Source organism: Polyodon spathula, chromosome 45 (genome assembly GCF_017654505.1).
Source record: "Polyodon spathula isolate WHYD16114869_AA chromosome 45, ASM1765450v1, whole genome shotgun sequence".
NCBI classification, from domain to species: Eukaryota; Metazoa; Chordata; class Actinopteri; order Acipenseriformes; family Polyodontidae; genus Polyodon; species Polyodon spathula.
The window spans coordinates 619532-640302 of NC_054578.1; the positions used below are offsets into that span (position 1 = coordinate 619532).

The window sequence follows — 20771 nt, forward strand, 5'->3', positions numbered from 1 at the left end:
TGAGATAGGTGAATCGTTTTCACGCATGCGCAGACACTCGTTTCTGAGATAGGTGAATCGTTTTCACGCATGCGCAGAGGCTCCTTTCTGAGATGTGCGCTTCGTTTCAGTCATGCGCAGAGACGCGTTTCTGGGAGGCGTGCTACGTTTTTAGACATGCGCAGAGATGCGTTTCTGAGTCGCGTCCTTCGTTTCAGTCATGCGCAGAGACTTGTTTCTGAGATCCATAATAATAATAATACTTATTTTTAAATAGCGCCTTTCATAGTAGACCACCATCACAAAGCGCTTTACAAGATACGAGACTGCAGGATATGAACTGGAATAATAATAATAATAATAATAATAATAATAAATTCTGCTGTGATGCTATTATTATGGCTTCCGGTAGACTTTCTTTGAATTTCTAGTAGAATTTCTTTGATTGTAGCTGATGCAAACCAGGCGGATAGGTCCACAGAAGGTTGAAGGCATTAATAGAAGGAATACAAGACCATTTAAAACACATTTTCACGCATGCGCAGAGACTCGTTTCTGAGATAGGTGAATCGTTTTCACGCATGCGCAGAGACTCGTTTCTGATAGGTGAATCGTTTTCACGCATGCGCAGAGACTCGTTTCTGAGATAGGTGAATCGTTTTCACGCATGCGCAGAGACTCGTTTCTGAGATAGGTGAATCGTTTTCACGCATGCGCAGACACTCGTTTCTGAGACGTGCGCTTTGTTTCAGTCATGCGCAGAGACTCGTTTCTGGGAGGCGTGCTACGTTGTTATTGACTTGTATGTGATGTTCTTTTGAGTTTTCATATTTAATAGATCTTAAGATTATCATTAAAGTGATCTGTGATCGTTAGCATCTTTATCATTGAAGGCAATAGTACAGTACTGTTAGGACTCCAACAGCTTTCCAAAGCAGGGGGTGTAACTATGGCAACGCGCTGTCAACCTGAGTAGAGAGGAACTGATTTGAAGTGTCTCTTGTGTTCTCAAGACCCTCTCGTCAGCTTCGCTCCCGAAGTGCTATCATGATGGTTTCAGAACAGTTTGTGTGCAGCTAGTGCTGTGAAAGAGTGATGTCACTGCCACTGCTGACCAGTCTATACAGTGCGTTCCTCTTATTGTCTTTCAGTGATACGCTTCACATCTGCATGCTCCACAAATCATGGGCCACATTTCTTCAACCTGAACTGAATTGGTTGGTCGTGGTTTGGGAACCCCTAGATAACGTGAACAACTCGTCTTATCGCTTCATTCCCATAAAAGGGCTTCATGCCTTCATTATGATCCAGTTATGGTCCCGCTGGAGGTTTCACACCAGTGTTGAGAGTAGGGTTATCAGGAAAGAACAAAAACACCAAGAGCCAGGGAGAGGATGCAAATAAAGTCTATTTATTTTACAGTAATCATACAGTGACTATGCAACAGATTTCATATTATATGAATCTCTGGTTCAAGTCGTCGAGTCCTCTATTCTTCTGCTTCCTTTCCCTTTAGAAAACAAAGAGATGAATCTGTGATGAATCACTGTGCACACTGTGAGACAAACACAGCTTTACTCTTCAACTGTTTAAAAAAAATAATCATGCTTGAAAATAAAACAGAGCTCCGTGCTTCATCTGAGCCAGCCCTTATTCATGTATATTCTGTACCTGAATCATTTCACCAACATTTAAAACAAAACACATCATTGAATGAATACACATACTGAAGCATTAATAAGAGATACCTCTAGTATACAACGAGATGTGTTACTATATTGTTCAACATTTGTAATTAGAAATATATTACGCTGCTTCTGAAGTCCTGTCCAAAATCTCTTATCACTGCACTGCAGTTATAAATCTTAATAAAATCAGTAAAATGCGTTCGCTGAGATCAGAGCGTTGCTCAGGAGGAGCACCATCCTGGGAAAAGTTTAAATGAGCCCAGTTGAGAATGCATTGCAGTAAAAGTAACTGTGCTGGATTTCATCTTTCAACTCACCTTGGCTCCAAAATCACGGCTCTTGGTCCTGAGCTTGTTGACCTGGGATTCAGCGATATCAGCGCGCTCCTCACTCTCCTCAAGCTCGTGCTGCACCTTCCTGAACTTAGCCAGGTGGGTGTTGGCTTGCTCCTCCTGAAAGGGAAGCGGAAGACACAGGGTTACAGGAATGGGTTCCAATACAAGAGTCCTCCTTTGGAAATGGGATCAGTCTTATCCTGCAGCATACGAGGCATAGTTAGAAGTTAAAGAAAAACGGTGCTTCGGCAAACATGGTGTTTCAGATCTCAAGGGTCACTTACAGCTTCCTCAGCCTGCCTCTTGTAAGCCTTGACTTTCAGCTGCAGCTTATCAACCAGATCCTGGAGCCTGGCCACGTTCTTCTTGTCTTCCTCACCCTGCAATGAAGTAAATCACGATAATCACTCATGTGACCAATTACTCGTCTTAATGCAGCAGTAAAGCACATTCTGAGCGACCAGACTTAATGCATTTCTAAATTGTACAGCCAGCACTATAGATCTAGACTTTGTTAAACCAATTCTTTGATGGAACACAATGCAAAGAAGGTAGCCCGTTATAGGTAACCCCGGATTGCTCTCGCCCTCCTCTCTCTCATTATATGGTACGTGATTATCATAATATTTACCCTTTGGCAGTTAAGCTTTGTTATCTCCACTCTACGAGACTTTTACAGTTTCCCCAGCATTCGTAGGTTTGCCAGTTATTGCTTAGTTGCAGTAGGTCACCGCCCCTCTTAAATCATTTCCAAGAACCTAACAAGGAAAAGGGGTTTCTGAAAATATAACATTATGAGCGAGAAGAGGCCATTCGACCCAACAAGACTCGCCCCTTCCTGAAGAACAGAATCGAATTGTGTTTTGTTAATGATCACAGAGTTTTAGATGTTAATCTTTCACCTGAAGAGGTTTAATTCTTTACACCTGTCCTCGTCGCTCGTGCCATTAAGTCCTGGGATCAGCCTAGTTGCCCTTCTCTGTACCTTCAATAACCCCCAATGTGTTCTGAATGTCTGAGCCCAATGCTGCAATGCTGAAGCCTTCACTGTACCTGGTAGCTGAGCTCCTTCACTCTTCTCTCGTATTTACGGACTCCTTTAACCGCATCGACGCCACGTCTCTGCTCGGCTTCAAGCTCGTTCTCCAGCTCGCGCACCTGGAAAGACAAAGCGTTCCAAGTTATCCCAAATAGACACCCAAGCTTGAACCTGCAAAGCACTTCTCCAGATGGTCAGCTCACCCTGGTCTCCAGTTTCTGGAGCTGTTTCTTTCCACCCTTCATGGCCAGCTGCTCAGCCTCATCCAGACGGTGGGTGAGGTCCTTCACTGTCTGTTCCAGGTTCTTCTTCATCCTCTCCAGGTGAGAGCTGGTGTCCTGTTCCTTCTTGAGCTCCTCTGCCATCATGGCAGCCTGGTAGTTGAAGGGAAGACATTAGAGCTGGAGCAGCAGTAGAAGTGGGGGAATTGTAACTGTGAGCCTCAAGGCACGTCTCAGCCAAACAGGTTCTGAACAGAGCGGTAATTATCCCACAGGTAGATGGCATCTAAAAGCTAACAGGACTAGAATCTTGAAACTCATAAATGTCGATCAGCCCAAGAGATCAAGTAAGAAAACTAAAAACATTTAGAAATCTTTTCATTCATATAACAGCATTAATGTCCTGTGCAGCTGTCATTAACTGTAGAAAATGTCCTTGGCATTGTTTAGGTACTCTCTTACAGTTGGCCTCTATTGCTTTGAACATCGAGTGCTAAGTGGTGCAGAGCCTCATCCCTGCATACCACATTGGTCTGAATGTAGGTTTAGAACTGGAGCAAACGAAACCTCCACAGATTGCAAGGTGAATGTAAAGTAGCAGGATTGTAAACACTCAGCCCCCAATCCAATCGCGTCTATCATTACCCACGAAAAAGACTCACGTCAGTGATGGCTTTCTTGGCTTTTTCTTCCGCATTTCTTGCTTCCTGGATGGTGTCGTCTACTTCGCTCTGCAGCTGGCTAACATCAGACTCGAGCTTCTTCTTGGTGTTGATGAGACTGGTGTTCTGTAACAAGGTAAAGACTGTCAGCTCCCAAAAGCTCATAAACATCGTTTAAAACAAGAATAGAAAACAGCAGCAGCGCAGGAATTCCTTCGGACCTGGGAGTGCAGCAGCTGCACACGCTCGCTGGCGTCAAGGAGCTCCTGTTCAGCCACTTTGCGGCCTCTCTCTATCTGTTCCAGGGCAGCCCTCATCTCTTCAATTTCAGCCTGCATCAGGGTGTTCCTGCGTTCCACCATGGCGAACTGTTCCTTCATGTCTTCCTGTCCTCGGACGGCATCGTCAAGGTGCAGTTGGGCGTCCTGGATAGAAAATAGACACCAGTAAAACCATTAGGAAGACCTGTTCACACAAGTGAAATGAGTGACACTGGCCCTCAAAAGAAAGTCTCCCTACCTTGAGTTGTCCTTGAACGTTCCTCAGTTGTTTCTGAGCTTCAGCTGCTTGGCGGTTGGAGTGACTGAGCTGAATTTCCATTTCATTCAGATCTCCCTCCATCTTCTTCTTAACTCTCAGGGCATCGTTGCGGCTCCTAACTTCAGAGTCGAGAGTGCTCTGCATGTGGTCTATCACTCTCTGACTGTTTCTCTTCAGCTGTTCCAGCTCCTCGTCTTTCTCGGCGATCTTTCTGTCAACCTCAGATTTCACCTGGTTGAGCTCCAGCTGGACACGGAGAATCTTGGACTCCTCATGCTCCAGGGTAGCCTGTTTTATTAAAGATTCAAAGAGAGTTAGAGAGGCGGAGAGGAAACTCTCCACAGAGATAATGGAGATGAGAGGGTGTGTGTTTCTAAAGAATTACCTCTGCCTCCTCCAAGGCGGTTTGGATTTCTGACTTTTCAGTTTCAATCTGCTTCTTTGCCTTCTCTAGCTCATGAATAGCCTTCCCACCCTCGCCAATCTGTTCAGTCAGATCAGAGATCTCCTCTACAAGACAAAGAAGAAGATGAGAGGCAGGGTTAGAATTGGAATGCAGATATATAACCGGGCGCTTTTCATTCCCAGCATCCCACTGCAGGTTTAGAGACAACAGTTTAAAATGTTGCTCACGAGTGATTCAGAATGCTCTGTCAGAATTGCATTAGTGCATGGAAGAAGACACTGGCTGAAGCGTTTGTCTGCTTCCCTTGGTGTCTTCATCTTTTTACCTTGTCGCTGGCTCCCACTGCAGTGTATCACACAGAGATTGTATAATAATTTCTGCCCAGTTCTGTCTGTGATCCTTGGCGGCAGAAAAATTTCCAGTGATCGGACATAAAGGTTGACTTTACAAAGCCACTGTGAGCCTTAGATGAATGAGTGAACCCGTATGTGAATGTGGGCAGGGCGTTGAAGTCGAGACTCACGCTGTAAGTTCTTGTTCTCCCGTTTAAGGGTTTCCAGGTGATCCAAAGATTCTTCATAGGAGTTCTTCATTTTGAAGAGCTCAGTGCTGAGAGAGCGAGCCTCTTTCTGTGCAGCCTCCAGCTCTGCCTGGCCTTCTTCAAACTTTTGCTTCCACTCAGCAAGAACCTGAAAAAATACAGCTCATAAATATACACTGAGATGTTTCTTTCTTACTATCTTTGAGCCCAACGGCAATATTTCGACCAGATGCCCTGTAAAGTTACCATCTTTCTGCGTACCTTGTCGAAGTTTCTCTGCTTCTTGTCGAGAGCAGAGGCTTGTGCATTTGCTCTTTCTATGTCAACCATGAGATCTTCCACTTCACCGTGGAGCCTCAGTTTGGTCTTCTCCAGAGAGGCACACTTTGAGTTCACAGCCTCAATGTGTTCCTCGGCATCTTGAAGGCGCTGCACCAGCTTTTTCCTGGGAATGAGCGTTCGTGTTTAGAAAAGGGAGCAGAGAATGCACGCACTGAAATGTAGACGAAGTAAAGGGTGGTTATTTACTTTGCTTCTTCAAGCTCCTCCGTGCGCTGGATGGCATCAGTTTCGTATTTTGATCTCCACTGAGCCACCTCGCTGTTAGCCTTGGACATTGCACGCTGCAGCTCAGCCTTGGCTTCCTGCTCCTCCTCAAATTGCTCCCGAAGCAGGTCACAGTCATGGCGGGCAGATTGCACACTGTGAGCCAGGGCATTCTTAGCCTTTAAAGAACGATGGAAATATTACAATAAGAAACATGCAATGCTAAAGACTACAACAGCATATAAGAAAAGATTACAGCGTACAAATATTGAGTGGAGTTGAGTCTTATACTGGAAACCTGTTGCCCCGAGGCTGAGAATGTGAGACAGTGGGCTTTACTGCTCTCTTGAAGTGGTTTGTTCTATTATAAGGTGAAATCTGAAGTCATAGCTGTGTTATTACACTTGCATTTATTAAACTCTTATTAAAATGATTCATCCTGAGAAATCTGGGACGCTGTGGCTGGTCTGTTATTTTGTTTATTGTGGGGGTGTCCACAGGGGGCACTATTGATCGCTATTGACTGTAGATCATTTGGGGAACAGCATAGACTATTGGAGACGTCACCCTGCATTCGTCAGTTGGCATGGTATCAATCTACAGGTTTTATAAAATGACCTTTTAAAAGCATGTCTAAGGTGTGGAAACACTGTGTAATAGAATAATGGCAGTATTACCTTTGATTCTTCCTCCAGCTGCCTCTTGAGCTCCTCAGTTTGCTGAGTAAAAGCCTGTTTGCTCCTCGTCAGCTGAGAAATTAAAGATTCCTTCTCTTCCAGCTGGCGAGAGAATTCACCTGAAACAAAAGCATCAAGAGTTTTCAAGGACGCTCTTTCTTCTGCTGTGCTGTCAATTCTGTTGCATCAGGCAGCGAGTACCGGCTTACCATTCTCTGTCAGAAGACGTGATTTTTGCGTACTGATGTCATTGATCTGACGCACGTTCTCGTCGTTCTTGGTCTTAATCTCACTGTGCTGGTCCTCCAGAGAACGGCACATCTTCTCCAGGTTAGCCTTTAGTTAAAGAATGAAAAGGATTGGTGTACATGAACACAATCCTATAGGCTTGTCCTGAGAGCGCACACACACACACACACACACACATACACACACATCCATCTGCTGTTTACTGTACCTTGGTCTTGGCTACAGATTCCATGTTGCTGGAGAGGTCGTCGAGTTCCATTTTCAATTCACTCTTTTCCTTCTCGAGCTTCTGTTTCACACGCTGGAGGTTGTCGATCTGTTCTCCCAGTTCAGCCACGCTGTCGGCTTGCTTTTTGCGAAGAGCAGCGGCAGTAGCTTCATGCTGCAGAGTGGACTCCTCTAGATCACGCCTGAGCTTCTGAAACTCAGCTTCACGTTTCTTGTTCATTTCAATCTGAGCTGAAGTTGCACCACCGGCTTCCTCAAGCCTTTCACTGATCTCTTCAAGTTCCCTGGAAAGATCAGCTCTTTGCTTTTCAGACTTTGCCCGAGCAGCTCGTTCGGCCTCAATTTCTTCTTCAAGCTCTTCAATGCGCGCCTAGAAAAACGGAACAGAATGGAAAGATTTCTCAGCTGGAATCAATCATCTGTAATCCAGTTATTTTCTGTGAATTCAAAGAGTTTGATTTCTGCCCAATACCTGAAGCTCCTTGATCTTCTTTTGAAGTTGAGCACCCACAGCTTGTTCATCCTCAATTTTGCTCAGCAGCTGGCTTGTTTCAAAGTCCTTCCTGGAAAGTTCAAAGAATTGACATGGAATGAATTGAGCCACAACGCTTGGAGATCATCCTGCTTCTAGGATCCATACAGTCTTTGGTGGACTGAATAGTTTTCTCCTTTTCCTAAATTATCTTACGTTCTTATATAACACGGTCTGTATTATTAATATCTGGTTTTACGACTCAAAGGGGGGCCAAATTAGTCCCACTATTGTCTCCAACTTATATCTTTATGTACATTTGGATTTTTTGTTTGCTTGTTAAATCTACACATTTTAAATCTACATTTCTTTCTATATAGCAGTCTTACTTCTTTATCTTCTCATCTGATTGCTGCTTGTCGTTCTCCAGATCCATTATGGATTCCTGGGCTAGTTTCAGATCTCCCTCAAGCTTTCTCTTGGCTCTCTCAAGGTCCATACGGAGTTTCTTTTCTTGCTCCAGTGAACCTTCAAGCTACACAAAAGGAAAAGCCAATGATATAATATGATTGTATTTGATGAAGTTCACCCCACCCCCATGCCTCTTGAGAGTCTGCTTGGTCTGCTTCACTCACATCGTCCACTTGTTGTTCCAGCTTAGACTTTGCTTTGGTCAGAGTGTTGACTTTGTCCTCCTCTACTTGCAGGTCATCAAGGGTCTGTTGGTGTGCCTCTTGGAGGGCTTTCTTTTCCTTGGTTAATTTTGCAATGCTTTCGTCCTGAGTAGCCATTTCTTCAGTAAGGTTTTTAACCTATATAAAAGGGTTAGGGTTAGAGTTAGGGTCAGGGTTACAAAACCAATGGATTTATGTTCTGTTCAGTTTTTGAAGAAATAAGTTAAGATCCTCACCTTATTTTCTGTGGCGTGCTTCTCCTTCTCCACTTTGGCCAGTGTCAGCTCGAGGTCGTCAATGTCCTTCTTGAGTTCGGAGCACTCGTCTTCCAGTTTCCTCTTCTTGGCAGTCAGCTCAGAGTTCATTTCCTCCTCGTCTTCCAGTCTCTCCATTGCCTCTTTCAGTTTTGCCTCGAGCTGGATTTTGCTTTTGATAAGTCCCTCGCATCTTTCTTCAGCATCACAGAGACTTTCACCTTCCTACAAAGACATCATAAATGTTATAATAAAGGAACAGGGATGGAAATGTTGAATGACATTTATTATTAATTGTTCCCTAGGAATGTCTTTGAGGTACAGCAGTTAAGTAAGAATATCTTTTAATGGTTCTCCATTAGATTTGTGTTGGTGGTCTTTCTGATCGCGTAACCCCAGTGGAAATGGGTCCTTGCACTGGTTTATTCGTTTTATATACTGGTTTGTTCCAGAAGGAGGCAGCACAGAAATATGGCAAAAACGAATCACGAATCATGAATCTCTCACATCTAGGCAGTGTCCACGACACGAGATAAAGGAATCGGAAGGATGATAAGCCATAGTAATAAAAAATGGATACATACCGACTGGACTTGAAGCAGCAGGTCGTTCTTTTCCTGAACCACAGAAACCATCTTCTCCTCCAACGCCTTGCGTTTGGCTTCTGACTTGGCCAGATTTTCTTTGCACTTTTCGAATTCTTCTTTCATGTTGGCCATTTCCTTTTCAGACTCGGCACTCTTCAGCAGCGGCTTGATCTTGAAGTAGAGCTTCATCCATGGCCAGTGTTTCACATTCATGAATGAGCGAATGTTGTACTGGATGGTGAAAAGAGCTTCCCTATAACACAGGAACAAAAGAGCACACATTAAACGTGAGCCTCTTTGTAAAAGTATTTGATCTAGTGTAAAAGTCTACAGTCTTTTATCTACTGCAGTATATTACAGGAGCTTCAAATTTATCACCTTCTTTCCATCATTTTTTTGAATTCCGTTCTCATCAGGAAGCCCCGGCACTGAGCCTGTGTGATGGTCACGAGTTTGGCTAACTTTTCATCTCTCATCTCCTCAAGCACACCCAGCAGACCAGCCTTAAAGAAGACCTGCATTCAAGAGATTCATGGTAAAATGGGCTTTTGTCTTAGCAAGGCACACCATTAGACTAGGAGAACAGAGTTCACTTAATCATGTAACAATAAACATCTTGAAAAGCATTGACTTTCATAAGCATAATGTGGTTTCCGTTGGCATTTCAATCAATTTGAACTGGACAATAACATTTTCAAAGTGATGATCATTTTAAAGATTATGTAGACTAACCTTGGTGTGCCCAAATTTATACTCCTCGTGATTTATATCAATGGATCCCAAAAGCTTCTCTGATGCTTTCTTGTTGTCCATGAACTGACCCTCGGGGATAACACTTGCATTTAACACTTTGTATCTGTGTCACAAACAGGGAATCAGTGTCATTATACACTTTGAATAGCTGCGCAGAGAAATGCAAGAGAATGAGAAAGCATTCATGAGAGGGAAACTCAGAGGTGTTGATACCTTTGCTTGAAGTCCCCATACAAGATTCTGCTCGGGAATCCCTTTCTGCAAATTCTGATACCTTCCAGCACACCATTACATCTCAGCTGGTGGATAACCAGATGATTTTCCATAAGGGCTGTAAAGAAGAGTACATGTTATATAGAAGAGTAATCATGTGTTTATAACTTAAATATAAGAAAACGGCTCTTCAAAATAATCCATTCCAAATACCTCCTGAGGAACTTTCAAAGGTTTAGATCTACCTTTGAATTGCTGGCTAGCGAACAAACCTTCGAACCTTTGAACACAGCCCTGAATCCCTGTGGTTGCAGTTAGACATTTGTCAGAAATGAGCAGAGTCAAAGTGAAGAGTCCCACGCGTTATAATATCTTAAGTACCTGGAGTCTTTGACTCGTTGGGGATCAAGCAGCGCACAAAGTGAGGGTGAGTGCTCCTCAAGTTGGACATCAGCTTGTTCAGGTTCTCCTGTAGAAAGATGAACATTGGAAGATTGAGTTCACGTTTTTCAATTCAATGTTAGCAGAGTAGAAAAAGGTAAAGCAGGAACACATACCCTGAAGAGTCCAGACACAGTCTGGAAGGAGCCTCCCTTCTTCTTGCCACCCTTCTTCGCGCCACCAGCATCTTTAAATGCAAAGAGCGAAACCTCAGACAGGTGAAGTACAATCAGTAGAAAAACAGGCTGAACCCCTCCCTTCACCCTCAATAGCAATGTGTGTACAAAATGAAAACCATTGGAAACGTCCAGAATCTGACACAGATAATCTGCAACACCTTGAAGGCTTAAACTGTACGTTTAACAAAAAGGTTATGAAGGTTCACACAGACAAGTCACTGGTGTGGCTAAACCTGCTCTTGTGAAGGCTGTACATGTGACAGAGTGAGCAGAACAGAGATTTTGTACGTGGCTGAGCGGACAGAACAAAGGTGGAAGTATAGAGGCGGCTTGCCATAATACCTGTCATATGATAAAAGGGTGATAGTGCTGGAACACAGCAACTGTTTTGAAACCAATTTGCTTTGTACACATTCGGGTGAGTTGGAGCTGTAGAATGTAAACACGCTCAGAAGTAGAGAGACTGTTGTGCTAATCGGGAGGTGACATCAATCACTCCTGTCCTGAAAGAACGCCTCCAGTTCAGGTAGATATCACACACCTGTCTTGTAAGTATTACACTAGATGACTGTTATGCCATGTCTAGATATATCATCTAAATAAATGCATAATAAACTTTGAATGCTAACCTGTGAACAAAGCAAGCTCAAGAAACACATTTGATTGAATTTACTCACTGTTGTCAGGTTATCATTAATATCATGACTTCCTAAGCTTACAATGATTACAGTTGCTTCCACACCCTTAGAACCTTACCAGCGCCGGGTGTTGCGAAGCTGGCATAAAGATGAGCCAGGAGTTTCATGGATGATTTCTGGTACAGCCCCACCACCGTGTCGTTCAGGGGGTCCTTGTTCTTGTCCAGCCAGCCACCGACGTTGTAGTCCACTGTGCCCGCATAGTGCACCAGGGAGAAGCTGGCCTCAGGTTTTCCTTTGACTGGTTTAGGTTTCTGGAAGGCGTTGGTCTTGTTAAGGTGCTGGTCGTACAGCTTGTTCTTGAAGGAAGTGTCTGAGGCCTTGGGGAACATGCACTCCTCTTCAAGGATGGAGAAGATGCCCATTGGCTGGCGGAAACAAAGACGTGAATTTTAGAAAGAGAGAAACAGCAGAGAGGGCGACGCGAGCGTTGAATTTATTAACAGCGTTGCTGACGTACCTTTTCAATAAGCTCAATGCAAGCAGCCAAGTCCATGCCGAAGTCAATGAACTCCCAAACGATTCCTTCCTTCTTGTACTCTTCTTGTTCCAGTACAAACATGGTGTGATTGAAGAACTGTTGCAGTTTTTCATTGGTGAAGTTGATGCACAGCTGCTCCAAGCTGTTGAACTAAATACAAACACAAAAACATATATGAAATCCCAGCAACAAATAAATAAAGCTGTTTGTAGTAGGGAAATGATGATACAGAAAACCTCCAACTTACATCAAAGATCTCAAATCCTGCAATATCCAGGACTCCAATGTAGAATTGCCTTGCCTGCTTTGTATCCAGCATCTCATTGATACGGATAACCATCCACAAGAACAGTTTCTCATAGACAGATTTGGACAGAGCGCCAACAGCGTTATTGACCTAATGAGATGAAAGAGGTTGTGTTAAGTGAGAATATCATTCAGTTGAATTGTGTGCAATGTGCATGGAGATCGAGAGCAAACACATTACCTGGGGGACAGTCTGCCCCTTGGTCACATACTCGTTCCCCACTTTCACTCTCGGGTAGCACAAGGCTTTCAGCAAGTCAGCGGAGTTCAGTCCCAGAAGATAACTGACTTTATCAGCCACTGAAACCAAACACAACATCTCGTTTACGACTCCTGGTAACCTTGGATGTGTAAAATGGTTGAAATGGATAGAGTAGCTTAGTAGGAGATGTGCGTGTCTTGATAAGCAATGCGTGTTCATCTAATGTCTGATCATCAGTCTCAACAGCAATGCAAAAGCAACGGCGCTATCTCTGCATGATTTCTGCAGGCTCTCACAATAGCAAGGCTGCCTTTCATTTCTTGTTAGCTGCTTGTACTCAGTTACCTTCAGTGCCGTCTGGCTCAGCCTGCTCCTCACGTTGCTTCTGCTTGAACTTCATGTTACCGTAGTGCATCACTGCACCAGTGATCTTGTAGATGCCCAATTTTTCGTCATTGTTGAACCCAAGAATGTCAATGGCAGACTGGATAATAAAAACAACATGAGGCGCATCAGCAACCAGAAGAGGCAGCAAAATCATTAAACGAAGCTAATCAATGGAACTCACATCTGTGGCCATCAACTCCTCCTTGTCGTCAATGCTGGCGACGGCGATCTGCCCTTGACTGATCATAGGGAAATCATAGGGGTTGGTGGTAATGAGAAGCATGTCTGGAAGGAAGGACAGCAACAAACACATAATAGAATATTTCAGCACAGAGACATCAGTCAGCCAGTTAACAGAGTGATCGAGTTTCACCTACCAATAAGTTCTGGCTTGTGGTTGGTCATGATCTGATAGAAGATGTGGTAGCTCCTTTCAGCTGCCAACTGAAATGTGACTCTTGATTTTTCCAGCAAGTCTGTGATGAATAAATATTACAGTCAGAATTGTAAACGTCTATAAATAAGACACAGTTCTAAAAGAGATACTACAGCAGAAAAGAGAAACTTACAGGTCTCAATGTCAGCGGAGGCCAGTTTTCCTGTGGCTCCAAAGTGAATTCTGATAAATTTACCCTGAATGAAAACACAATTAAACCACGTCAGTGTGCTAATGCACTGTTAATGGCTCCAGAAAGTCCAAGCATGCAGTAATGTAACGGACACAAAAGCATTGTCACTTACAAAGCGAGACGAGTTGTCATTCCTCACAGTTTTGGCGTTACCAAAAGCCTCCAGCAGAGGGTTAGCTGAAATGATCTGATCCTCCAGGGTTCCCTACAGAAGACACAATCCTAGGGTTAGTTAATGGAACTGGAACCCATTGAGTGTTCCGTACTGTTTGATGTCATTGACAATTCCAACCTGGATTTTTCCAGGAGCCACCTCTTTCTTCTTGTCACCAGACACTGCGATTGTCGCAAAGTACTGGATGACACGTTTGGTGTTCACGGTCTTTCCTGCGCCAGATTCTCCACTGAGTGAAAGAGAAAAACACGCTCAGCTGATATTTCTGGAGAGCTTCGTTTTGGAATAATCTTTGTAGTTGTATCCATACTTACGTGATAAGGATTGACTGGTTTTCACGATCTGTAAGCAGAATTAACAATTTGGTTAATGATTGTTTCTAAGTTGTTATCTAGTTTAGCTGATAGTAATGAGCTACAGATCCAATGTGTAAATCACATTTTGAAATACCTACCAGTAAGCATGAACTGATAGGCATTGTCAGAGACAGAGAAGATGTGTGGGGGAGCCTCCATGCGCTTCTTGCCTCTGTATGCATTAACCACAGACTGGTCGTACACTGGAAGCCACTTGTATGGATTCACTGTGGCGCAAAACAGCCCGGAGTAAGTCTGAAATTGTGAAAATATGAAACGCAGTTGAGTCACAGTATGAAGAAGCTTTTCAATGTGTTGATTTGCTCGGTGCAAACAAACTCACGTAGATCATCCATGCTGCAAAACGCTCTTTGAGGTTATACAGCACAGTGGCTTCATTGAGGTGGGTCATCATGGCCATGTCCTCAATCTTATCGTACTTGGGGGGGTTCATGGGCAAGACATCGTCCTCCTTAACGGTGACGGTCTGAAAAGGAGAGTTAGTTAGCAGAGCAGCGTGGAAGGGGTTCTTGTGAACAGCAGAGCGGCGTTTAACAGCAACGCAACTTCTCAGCTGTGACTTACTTCCCCGGCTTCAGTTTTGACGGTGGCTTTGCCCCCTTCTTTGCTCTGGATGATGCCTTTGACGTAGAGCTCCGTGGCGTGGGGTACGTAACAGGCGGTTTTAGCGTCGAAGGGTCTGCTTTGAGACTCAAGTCTTTCCTTCTCAGGCTTCCGGAGGAAGGCGGCCGCCGGCCCATATATCTCCATCTCTGCGTCCGTACTCATGATGGCAGATTACTGCAGCTGGATCAAGTGATGCAGAAGGAGAATGAAACGTGTTGATTACACCGTGTAACAATTTTTTTTTTGTTCCTGGCTAGTAAGTGTTATTTCCTAATTGCTTATGCCTCAAAAGTATAGAAAATGGCTATTATTCCCCACAAACTTTGCTTTTGTGACCAGGACAGTGATATCTCAAAATATCACTGTTTCCAATGAGAAAACGGGCAAATGTGTGTCTTTTTGTTCACATAAAGTCAGAAAAAAACAACATATGAATCCAAATTAACATGTATTTATACTAAAGTAATACAAAAATGACTACAAAAGATTTAGAAGTGAGTAGTTTTTCGAGATTTACGATTATACTGTAAATGTTGTTTTTTTCTGACCTTATGTGAACGACAAGACAAACATTTGCCCGTTTTCCCATTGGAAATAGTGATATTTTGAAATATCACTGTCCTGGTCACAAAAGCAAAGTTTGTGGGGGGGATAATAGCCATTTTCTATACTTTTGAGGCATAAGCAATTAGGAAATAACACTTACTAGCCAGGAACAAACATTGTGTTACATAGTGAATGTACAGGACAGAGGCTCACAGCGGAAAAGACGCAGAATACACAGTTTATAAACAGCAAGCCGATTATGAAAGCTCAGTGTGTTTTATTGAATCATAGCCCAGTGCACAGGAGCTACAAGCACAGCACACAGTGCGGTGCAGTTACACTGCGCACCTTCCCTGAGGAACATCTATCACTTACAGCTGATCAATTCAGTGCGTTTATGCTTCAAGCAGACCTCGTAAAGGCTAGAAACGGATTTTGTTCTGCTTGTAGACTTTAACGTGTATCAGTTTTACAAGGATTTGCAGCACAGTTTAGAAAGAGGAGAGTGTTTTGGAAAGATGTTTGTCTTTTAGCGACATGGGAAGTGTGTGCTTACTCATTAAGGGGAAGATCTTCTACACTAATCTCCGCACTACGAGTTATTACTTCCTGAAAAAAAATGATTCCCAGTCTCTTCCGTGGCTTCCTAAAACACCTCCAGCTGAAGACTCGGTCCTGCTGCTAAACACAAATAGACAGACGCTCCTAGAGTATTCCTTGGAAAAAAACAAATGATCCCAAATTATTCTTACCTTTCTCAGCTAGAAGTGCCGGCTCTTGGAAGGTTTAAGCACTGGCGACACTGCAAACAAAATGAAGACGAGACGTGTGATTTTGTGCACAGTCATTCTGGACTCATGTGCTGTCCATTGGAAGCACTTAACATCTGATACAGACTCCTGATTATTAGGGAGACGTTTCTGAATGGGTTGGAAACGGTTTAAAATGTAAGAGTGCTCGATTATTTCATCACATTTCTCTCCCTAATTTAAAATGTCCAATTCTGTTCCCTGACCGCAGCAATTCCTCACAAAGGCTCAGGAGGACCCAAGGTCAGTAAATCCTCTGTGACCCCAAGCCAGTCGCCTCTCTTTACAGCCAGGAGTTTGAGAGTGGATGCCAGTGATGAAGAGAAACCGTTCGGGTTTGCCCTCTAACTCGCTGGAGCGCCAGAACCAATGTGACGCTCCCTGGGGAAGCCCAGCAAAGATCTGAAGACAGAGGCAGAAACCAGCACCCTCACCCAGTTCCTTTACCCCTGCGCTCCCCTCACTGTATGACTCCCCCTGCACACCACAATGCCATGCCTTTACCAGGGGAGACCCCTGCGCTGCCCTCACTGTATGACTCCCCCTGCACACCACGCCATGCCTTTACCACTGTGACCCAAGCACAACATGACAAGCTGGTTAATCTGTTAATCTGACTCACTCTTTACTGTGCTGTGTATTTGTATCGTCGATGCTATTGACACCAAACACAGCTAGCTTGCATTAAACACACACGGAATGAAGCGCCATTCCCATCGCTGTCGATACAGAAGATCACTAAAAGCGCACAATGCTTACAGAAGAAAGGTACGCAGTTAGGACGCTGAAGCCTCAGCACCAGTAAAGCCGATTGAACTGCAAAACATCATGCGGAGGACGGCTCTTGTTTTTCATAAGAGAGGAGTAATCTCGTGCAAGAGGCTCCCGGGCCACACAAATGACTTGTGCGCTAAAACAAAGTGAAACAGCCCCGCCTCGACACCGCTGAACACAAACAGACAGTTACCCTCCAGCCACTTACCACAGTATGGATGTTCTCGCACCGGTGCTGGAGGCTGGCTCGGGCTCGGCTTTTATCAGGAGCTTTCCTGCCACTCCAGCAAAACTGCCAGCTGTATTTGGGCATGCAACTGTGCTCCATTAACGCATTCTGAATATCAGTTACATTTGTCAAGAGGGCGAACAAATGGGGGAGTGAATAGCATTCCACAATCTATTTACTGACACGCATCTGCACGTCTGGTGACAGTGACTGCTGTTGTCTTCGCATCGGGCTGAGGGAACTCAATGCAAACACAGCTATGCCCAAACGTTTCGCACCACCAAGAAAAGCAGGAATGAGAGACACAATTTAGATCTTTTATTTAACGTCATTTGAGGAAGTAAGATACGCAGTTATATAGCAAAATAGAAGCCGCAATGGCAGTACAGTATTTCATGTTAGGTTTTGAAATGCCAGTTTGATTGCTGTCGGTTTCGCGTTAAGTTTATGGAAAACTACAAAGCGGCATGGAATTCAATATCCTAGAAATGTAGCGTAACACTGCTGAGCGGGTCTCAACATTAAGCAGCATGTGTTAATTCTATAGGGCGATGCAAAACATTTGCGCATAGCTGTATGGTTGTGTTTCTTGATACATTGTCTTCTGTTTAAATAAAATAATTTTTAAGGTGTTTGATTTGCAGTACAGTAATTATAGCGGTTTCTCAAAGGTCGGAGAAATTACATTGAACACAATGGCAGCAGTCCGACCTCTACCAGCGCCAACGAACAACCGCTCTCACTGAACCGGGGAAAATCAAAAAAGAGGGGTCCTAGTGTCACGTGAGAGGGGCTTGAGCCACGGGACCCCCTGTCTTAGCTCGTTATTGAGTGATTCACAATAGAAGGGGGTCGATGTCTGCACCCCCGGGCTTGATTCTCCGGCCGAATGTGACCCCAAGTTTAACCAGCAGCTCTAACTCGATTATCAGGGCACCTGGTCCGGGAGTATACACCAGTTATTCGAGGAGTGAGAATCTCTGTGTCCTTGAAGACAGCTGTCTGTTACACTTGCGTGGGTGGACAATGGGTGAAGGTCCCTGCGATGAACTTATTAATGTGTTTCCAATGGGCTTGTATTCATTCTATTAACGCCTTCAACCTTCTGTGGACCTATCCGCCTGGTTTTACATTAGCTACAATTTTAGGATGGAGACATTATATATATATATATATATATATATATATATATATATATATATATATATATATATATATATATATATATATATATATATATATATTATATATATATATATATATATATATATATATTATATATATATATATTATCTTACATCAAAGAAATTATATAGTTTCTTTAAAGTGGTAAAAGTCTACCGGAAGACATAATAATAGCAGCACATTATTATTATTATTATTATTATTATTATTATTATTATTATTATTATATTATTATTATTATTATTATTATTATTCCAGTTCATATCCTGCAGTCTCGTATCTTGTAAAGCGCTTTGTGATGGTGGTCCACTATGAAAGGCGCTATATATAAAAAAAGATTATTATTATTATTATTATTATTATATACAGCTCTGTCTTCTGAAATGTTAAATATTCCCAGTCATGTCCGTTTTCTTTTCGTTAAGTATGTGGAAAAACTACAAAGCGGAGGGCGTAGTAATTCAGTATGTTAGCGTATCATTACAAGCGTTGTAACATTGTGAGGCTAAGTGAGTTCATTCCATAGTCTGGTGCGAAGCGTCTATCCACAGCTCTTATACAGGCTGGACCAGCTGCTGTTACAGACCGACCCCGCTTTTGCGCGTCCTCTGCTTTTTAATAGTTCATGCATTGCTCTTTCCCGATACAATAAACCGAGCTGTTAAACGAGGGCAAAATTAGGAAACATTACAGTTGCTGTTTTGGGTAGCTGGAGTCGGGTCGCGGCGCTGGGCAGCCTGAGCGCATTTGCCGGTATAAAATCGATGGCAAAATTACAAAGCATTTGTGACAAACATAAGAACAGTGGACGCAAAATAAAACAGTGAACTAACATAATTCCATGCGTGAGTGTTTACAGGATGTGCAACCCTGGACATATTTCAAATACGTCTTTATTTAGGAATGATTTTAAATAGTCATTGTGACGAAGCCCGTTCTTTTTTTTTTATGTTCCAAGGCAAAATAATTCCAAAAAACACCGATGACTCTCAACAAGGATCTTTTGAAAATCGAGCCGGACCGAAAGCCTTTCTAAAAATAACAAAAGGGTAACTTTAGATGCCTAACCAAAATTGAAAATCCTTTGAGAATTTACGGCACTTGAAGTTATTTCTGGTTTCTTGACCTGTGTCGGGGCGGCAGTCTGTGTCGCCGTGTGTATCACGACAGCTGGACCCGAACACCGAGGCTAAGCACGGAGATGCGTTTCCGAGATGCGTGCTTCGTTTCAGACATGCAGAAATCAAGGGACCGACTACGGCTCTAGCCGAAAGGTGTGGGTCTCCTAGAATCGAGACAATTATATTTCATAGTATGTATTTCATTTACCATCAAGGTCACATACAGGGGAGTCAATGGCTGAGCTGGGATTTGAACCGGTGACCTACTGGTTACAAGCCCGTAACCACTGGACCACAGTCCAATTCATACCCTATAATCTCGTATCTTGTAAAGCGCTTTGTGATGGTGGTCCACTAGGATATGCGCTATATAAAAAAATTAGTTTCTGAGCTGCGTGCTTCGTTTCAGACATGCAGAAATCAAGGGACTGAGTACAGCCCTGGCCAAAAGGTTTGCGCCTCCGAGAATTTTGGAATAGCGATACACTTATGTATAATTAATTTCAGGTATTGTATTTAACATCAAGGTCATACATAATGAGTCAGTGGCTGAGCTGGGATTTGAACCGGAGACCTGTTGATTACAAACTCGTTTCTTTAAACGCTTGACCACAGGTACTCGCCCGAAACAAGGTCGCAGTCTAATGACATTGAATCACAAACCAGCGCTTTGTATCCGCTGCTATACGTGAAAAATGTGAGATTTCAAAATTGAGGGTTTTTTTGGCAATATCATTCTGTAGTTTTCTTTGATTAGGTCATGTTTAATAAAAGATTGAATTCATATAGTGTGTTTTTTTTTCTAAACTTGTATTTGACGCTACAGTTTTGAACCAGAGCTGTACAGTATACGGTATAGGGCTCCTCTTCTAGGAACCTTGCTGTGCGACCACCTTCTGCTCAGGAGAACTCCTGTCATTTATATTGGACTTTTTACTATATTGGTCCGCCTATATATATATATATATAGCATATATATATATAATATATATATATATATATATATATATATATATAGTAGTTTTCGTCTCTTCAGTTCTAGCTGCTTCTCTTCTGTAAAGGAATTGTCTTTATTTTAGAAAGCGTCAGCACTATCTAGCGGGGAAGTAGTGTATAACCAGGCAGCTGGAATTAAGAGCATTTGACCTATAAACACACACACACTCACAAACACACGCACACACACACACTATCTGAAAATGTCATTGTAACCACTTTCAATATGCAAAATAAGAGACAGTATATTACAATGTGTTTTTGTTTTTTTTAAGACCCTCAGTACTTAACTGAAACATTCCTGGGTTTTACAAAAGCGATACAGCTCTGACCAAATGTGTTGCATCATCACCCTCTATATAGAATGAACTCCCTCAGCTTCATAGAGTCCAGTGAAAGCTGCTGAATAATGTTCCCTTGTTAACATATTGAATTGCACCCCCTCTATATAGAATGAACTCCCTCAGCTTCATAGAGTCCAGTGAAAGCTGCTGAATAATGTTCCCTTGTTAACATATTGAATTGCACCCCCTCTATATAGAATGAACTCCCTCAGCTTCATAGAG

At 43.1% G+C, this 20771-nt stretch overlaps 1 protein-coding gene across 1 annotated transcript; it reads right to left on the reverse strand.

The window, feature by feature from the left end:
* Window positions 1-1442: 1442 nt before the first annotated feature.
* On the reverse strand, window positions 1443-14725 carry LOC121305910 (myosin heavy chain, fast skeletal muscle-like). Its single transcript, XM_041237565.1, has 39 exons — window positions 14504-14725; window positions 14262-14405; window positions 14017-14173; window positions 13877-13904; window positions 13680-13791; window positions 13500-13592; window positions 13328-13391; window positions 13136-13234; window positions 12940-13043; window positions 12717-12855; window positions 12351-12469; window positions 12111-12260; window positions 11843-12013; window positions 11441-11750; window positions 10622-10692; window positions 10446-10533; window positions 10065-10182; window positions 9831-9954; window positions 9477-9613; window positions 9096-9351; window positions 8494-8736; window positions 8219-8395; window positions 7973-8118; window positions 7584-7674; window positions 7092-7481; window positions 6844-6970; window positions 6635-6753; window positions 5940-6136; window positions 5673-5856; window positions 5394-5559; window positions 4850-4974; window positions 4444-4752; window positions 4146-4349; window positions 3925-4050; window positions 3245-3415; window positions 3056-3160; window positions 2287-2382; window positions 1985-2119; window positions 1443-1489 (listed from the first exon to the last, which is right to left on the reverse strand). Exons 1-39 carry the CDS (start codon window positions 14705-14707, stop codon window positions 1469-1471), a joined length of 5820 nt encoding a protein of 1939 aa, XP_041093499.1. The 5' UTR covers window positions 14708-14725; the 3' UTR covers window positions 1443-1468.
* Between the last annotated feature and the right edge of the window lie 6046 nt (window positions 14726-20771).

Excerpts from the sequence above, each read along its gene's own strand:
- LOC121305910 (XM_041237565.1), bottom strand. The coding sequence starts at position 14,707 with ATGAGTACGGACGCAGAGATGGAGATATATGGGCCGGCGGCCGCCTTC. Across the intron at positions 14,406-14,503 it reads TCAAAACTGAAGCCGGGGAA|ACCGTCACCGTTAAGGAGGA; the intron begins GTAAGTCACAGC and ends TCTCCTTTTCAG. Across the intron at positions 9,352-9,476 it reads AAAAAAATGATGGAAAGAAG|GGAAGCTCTTTTCACCATCC; the intron begins GTGATAAATTTG and ends CCTGTGTTATAG.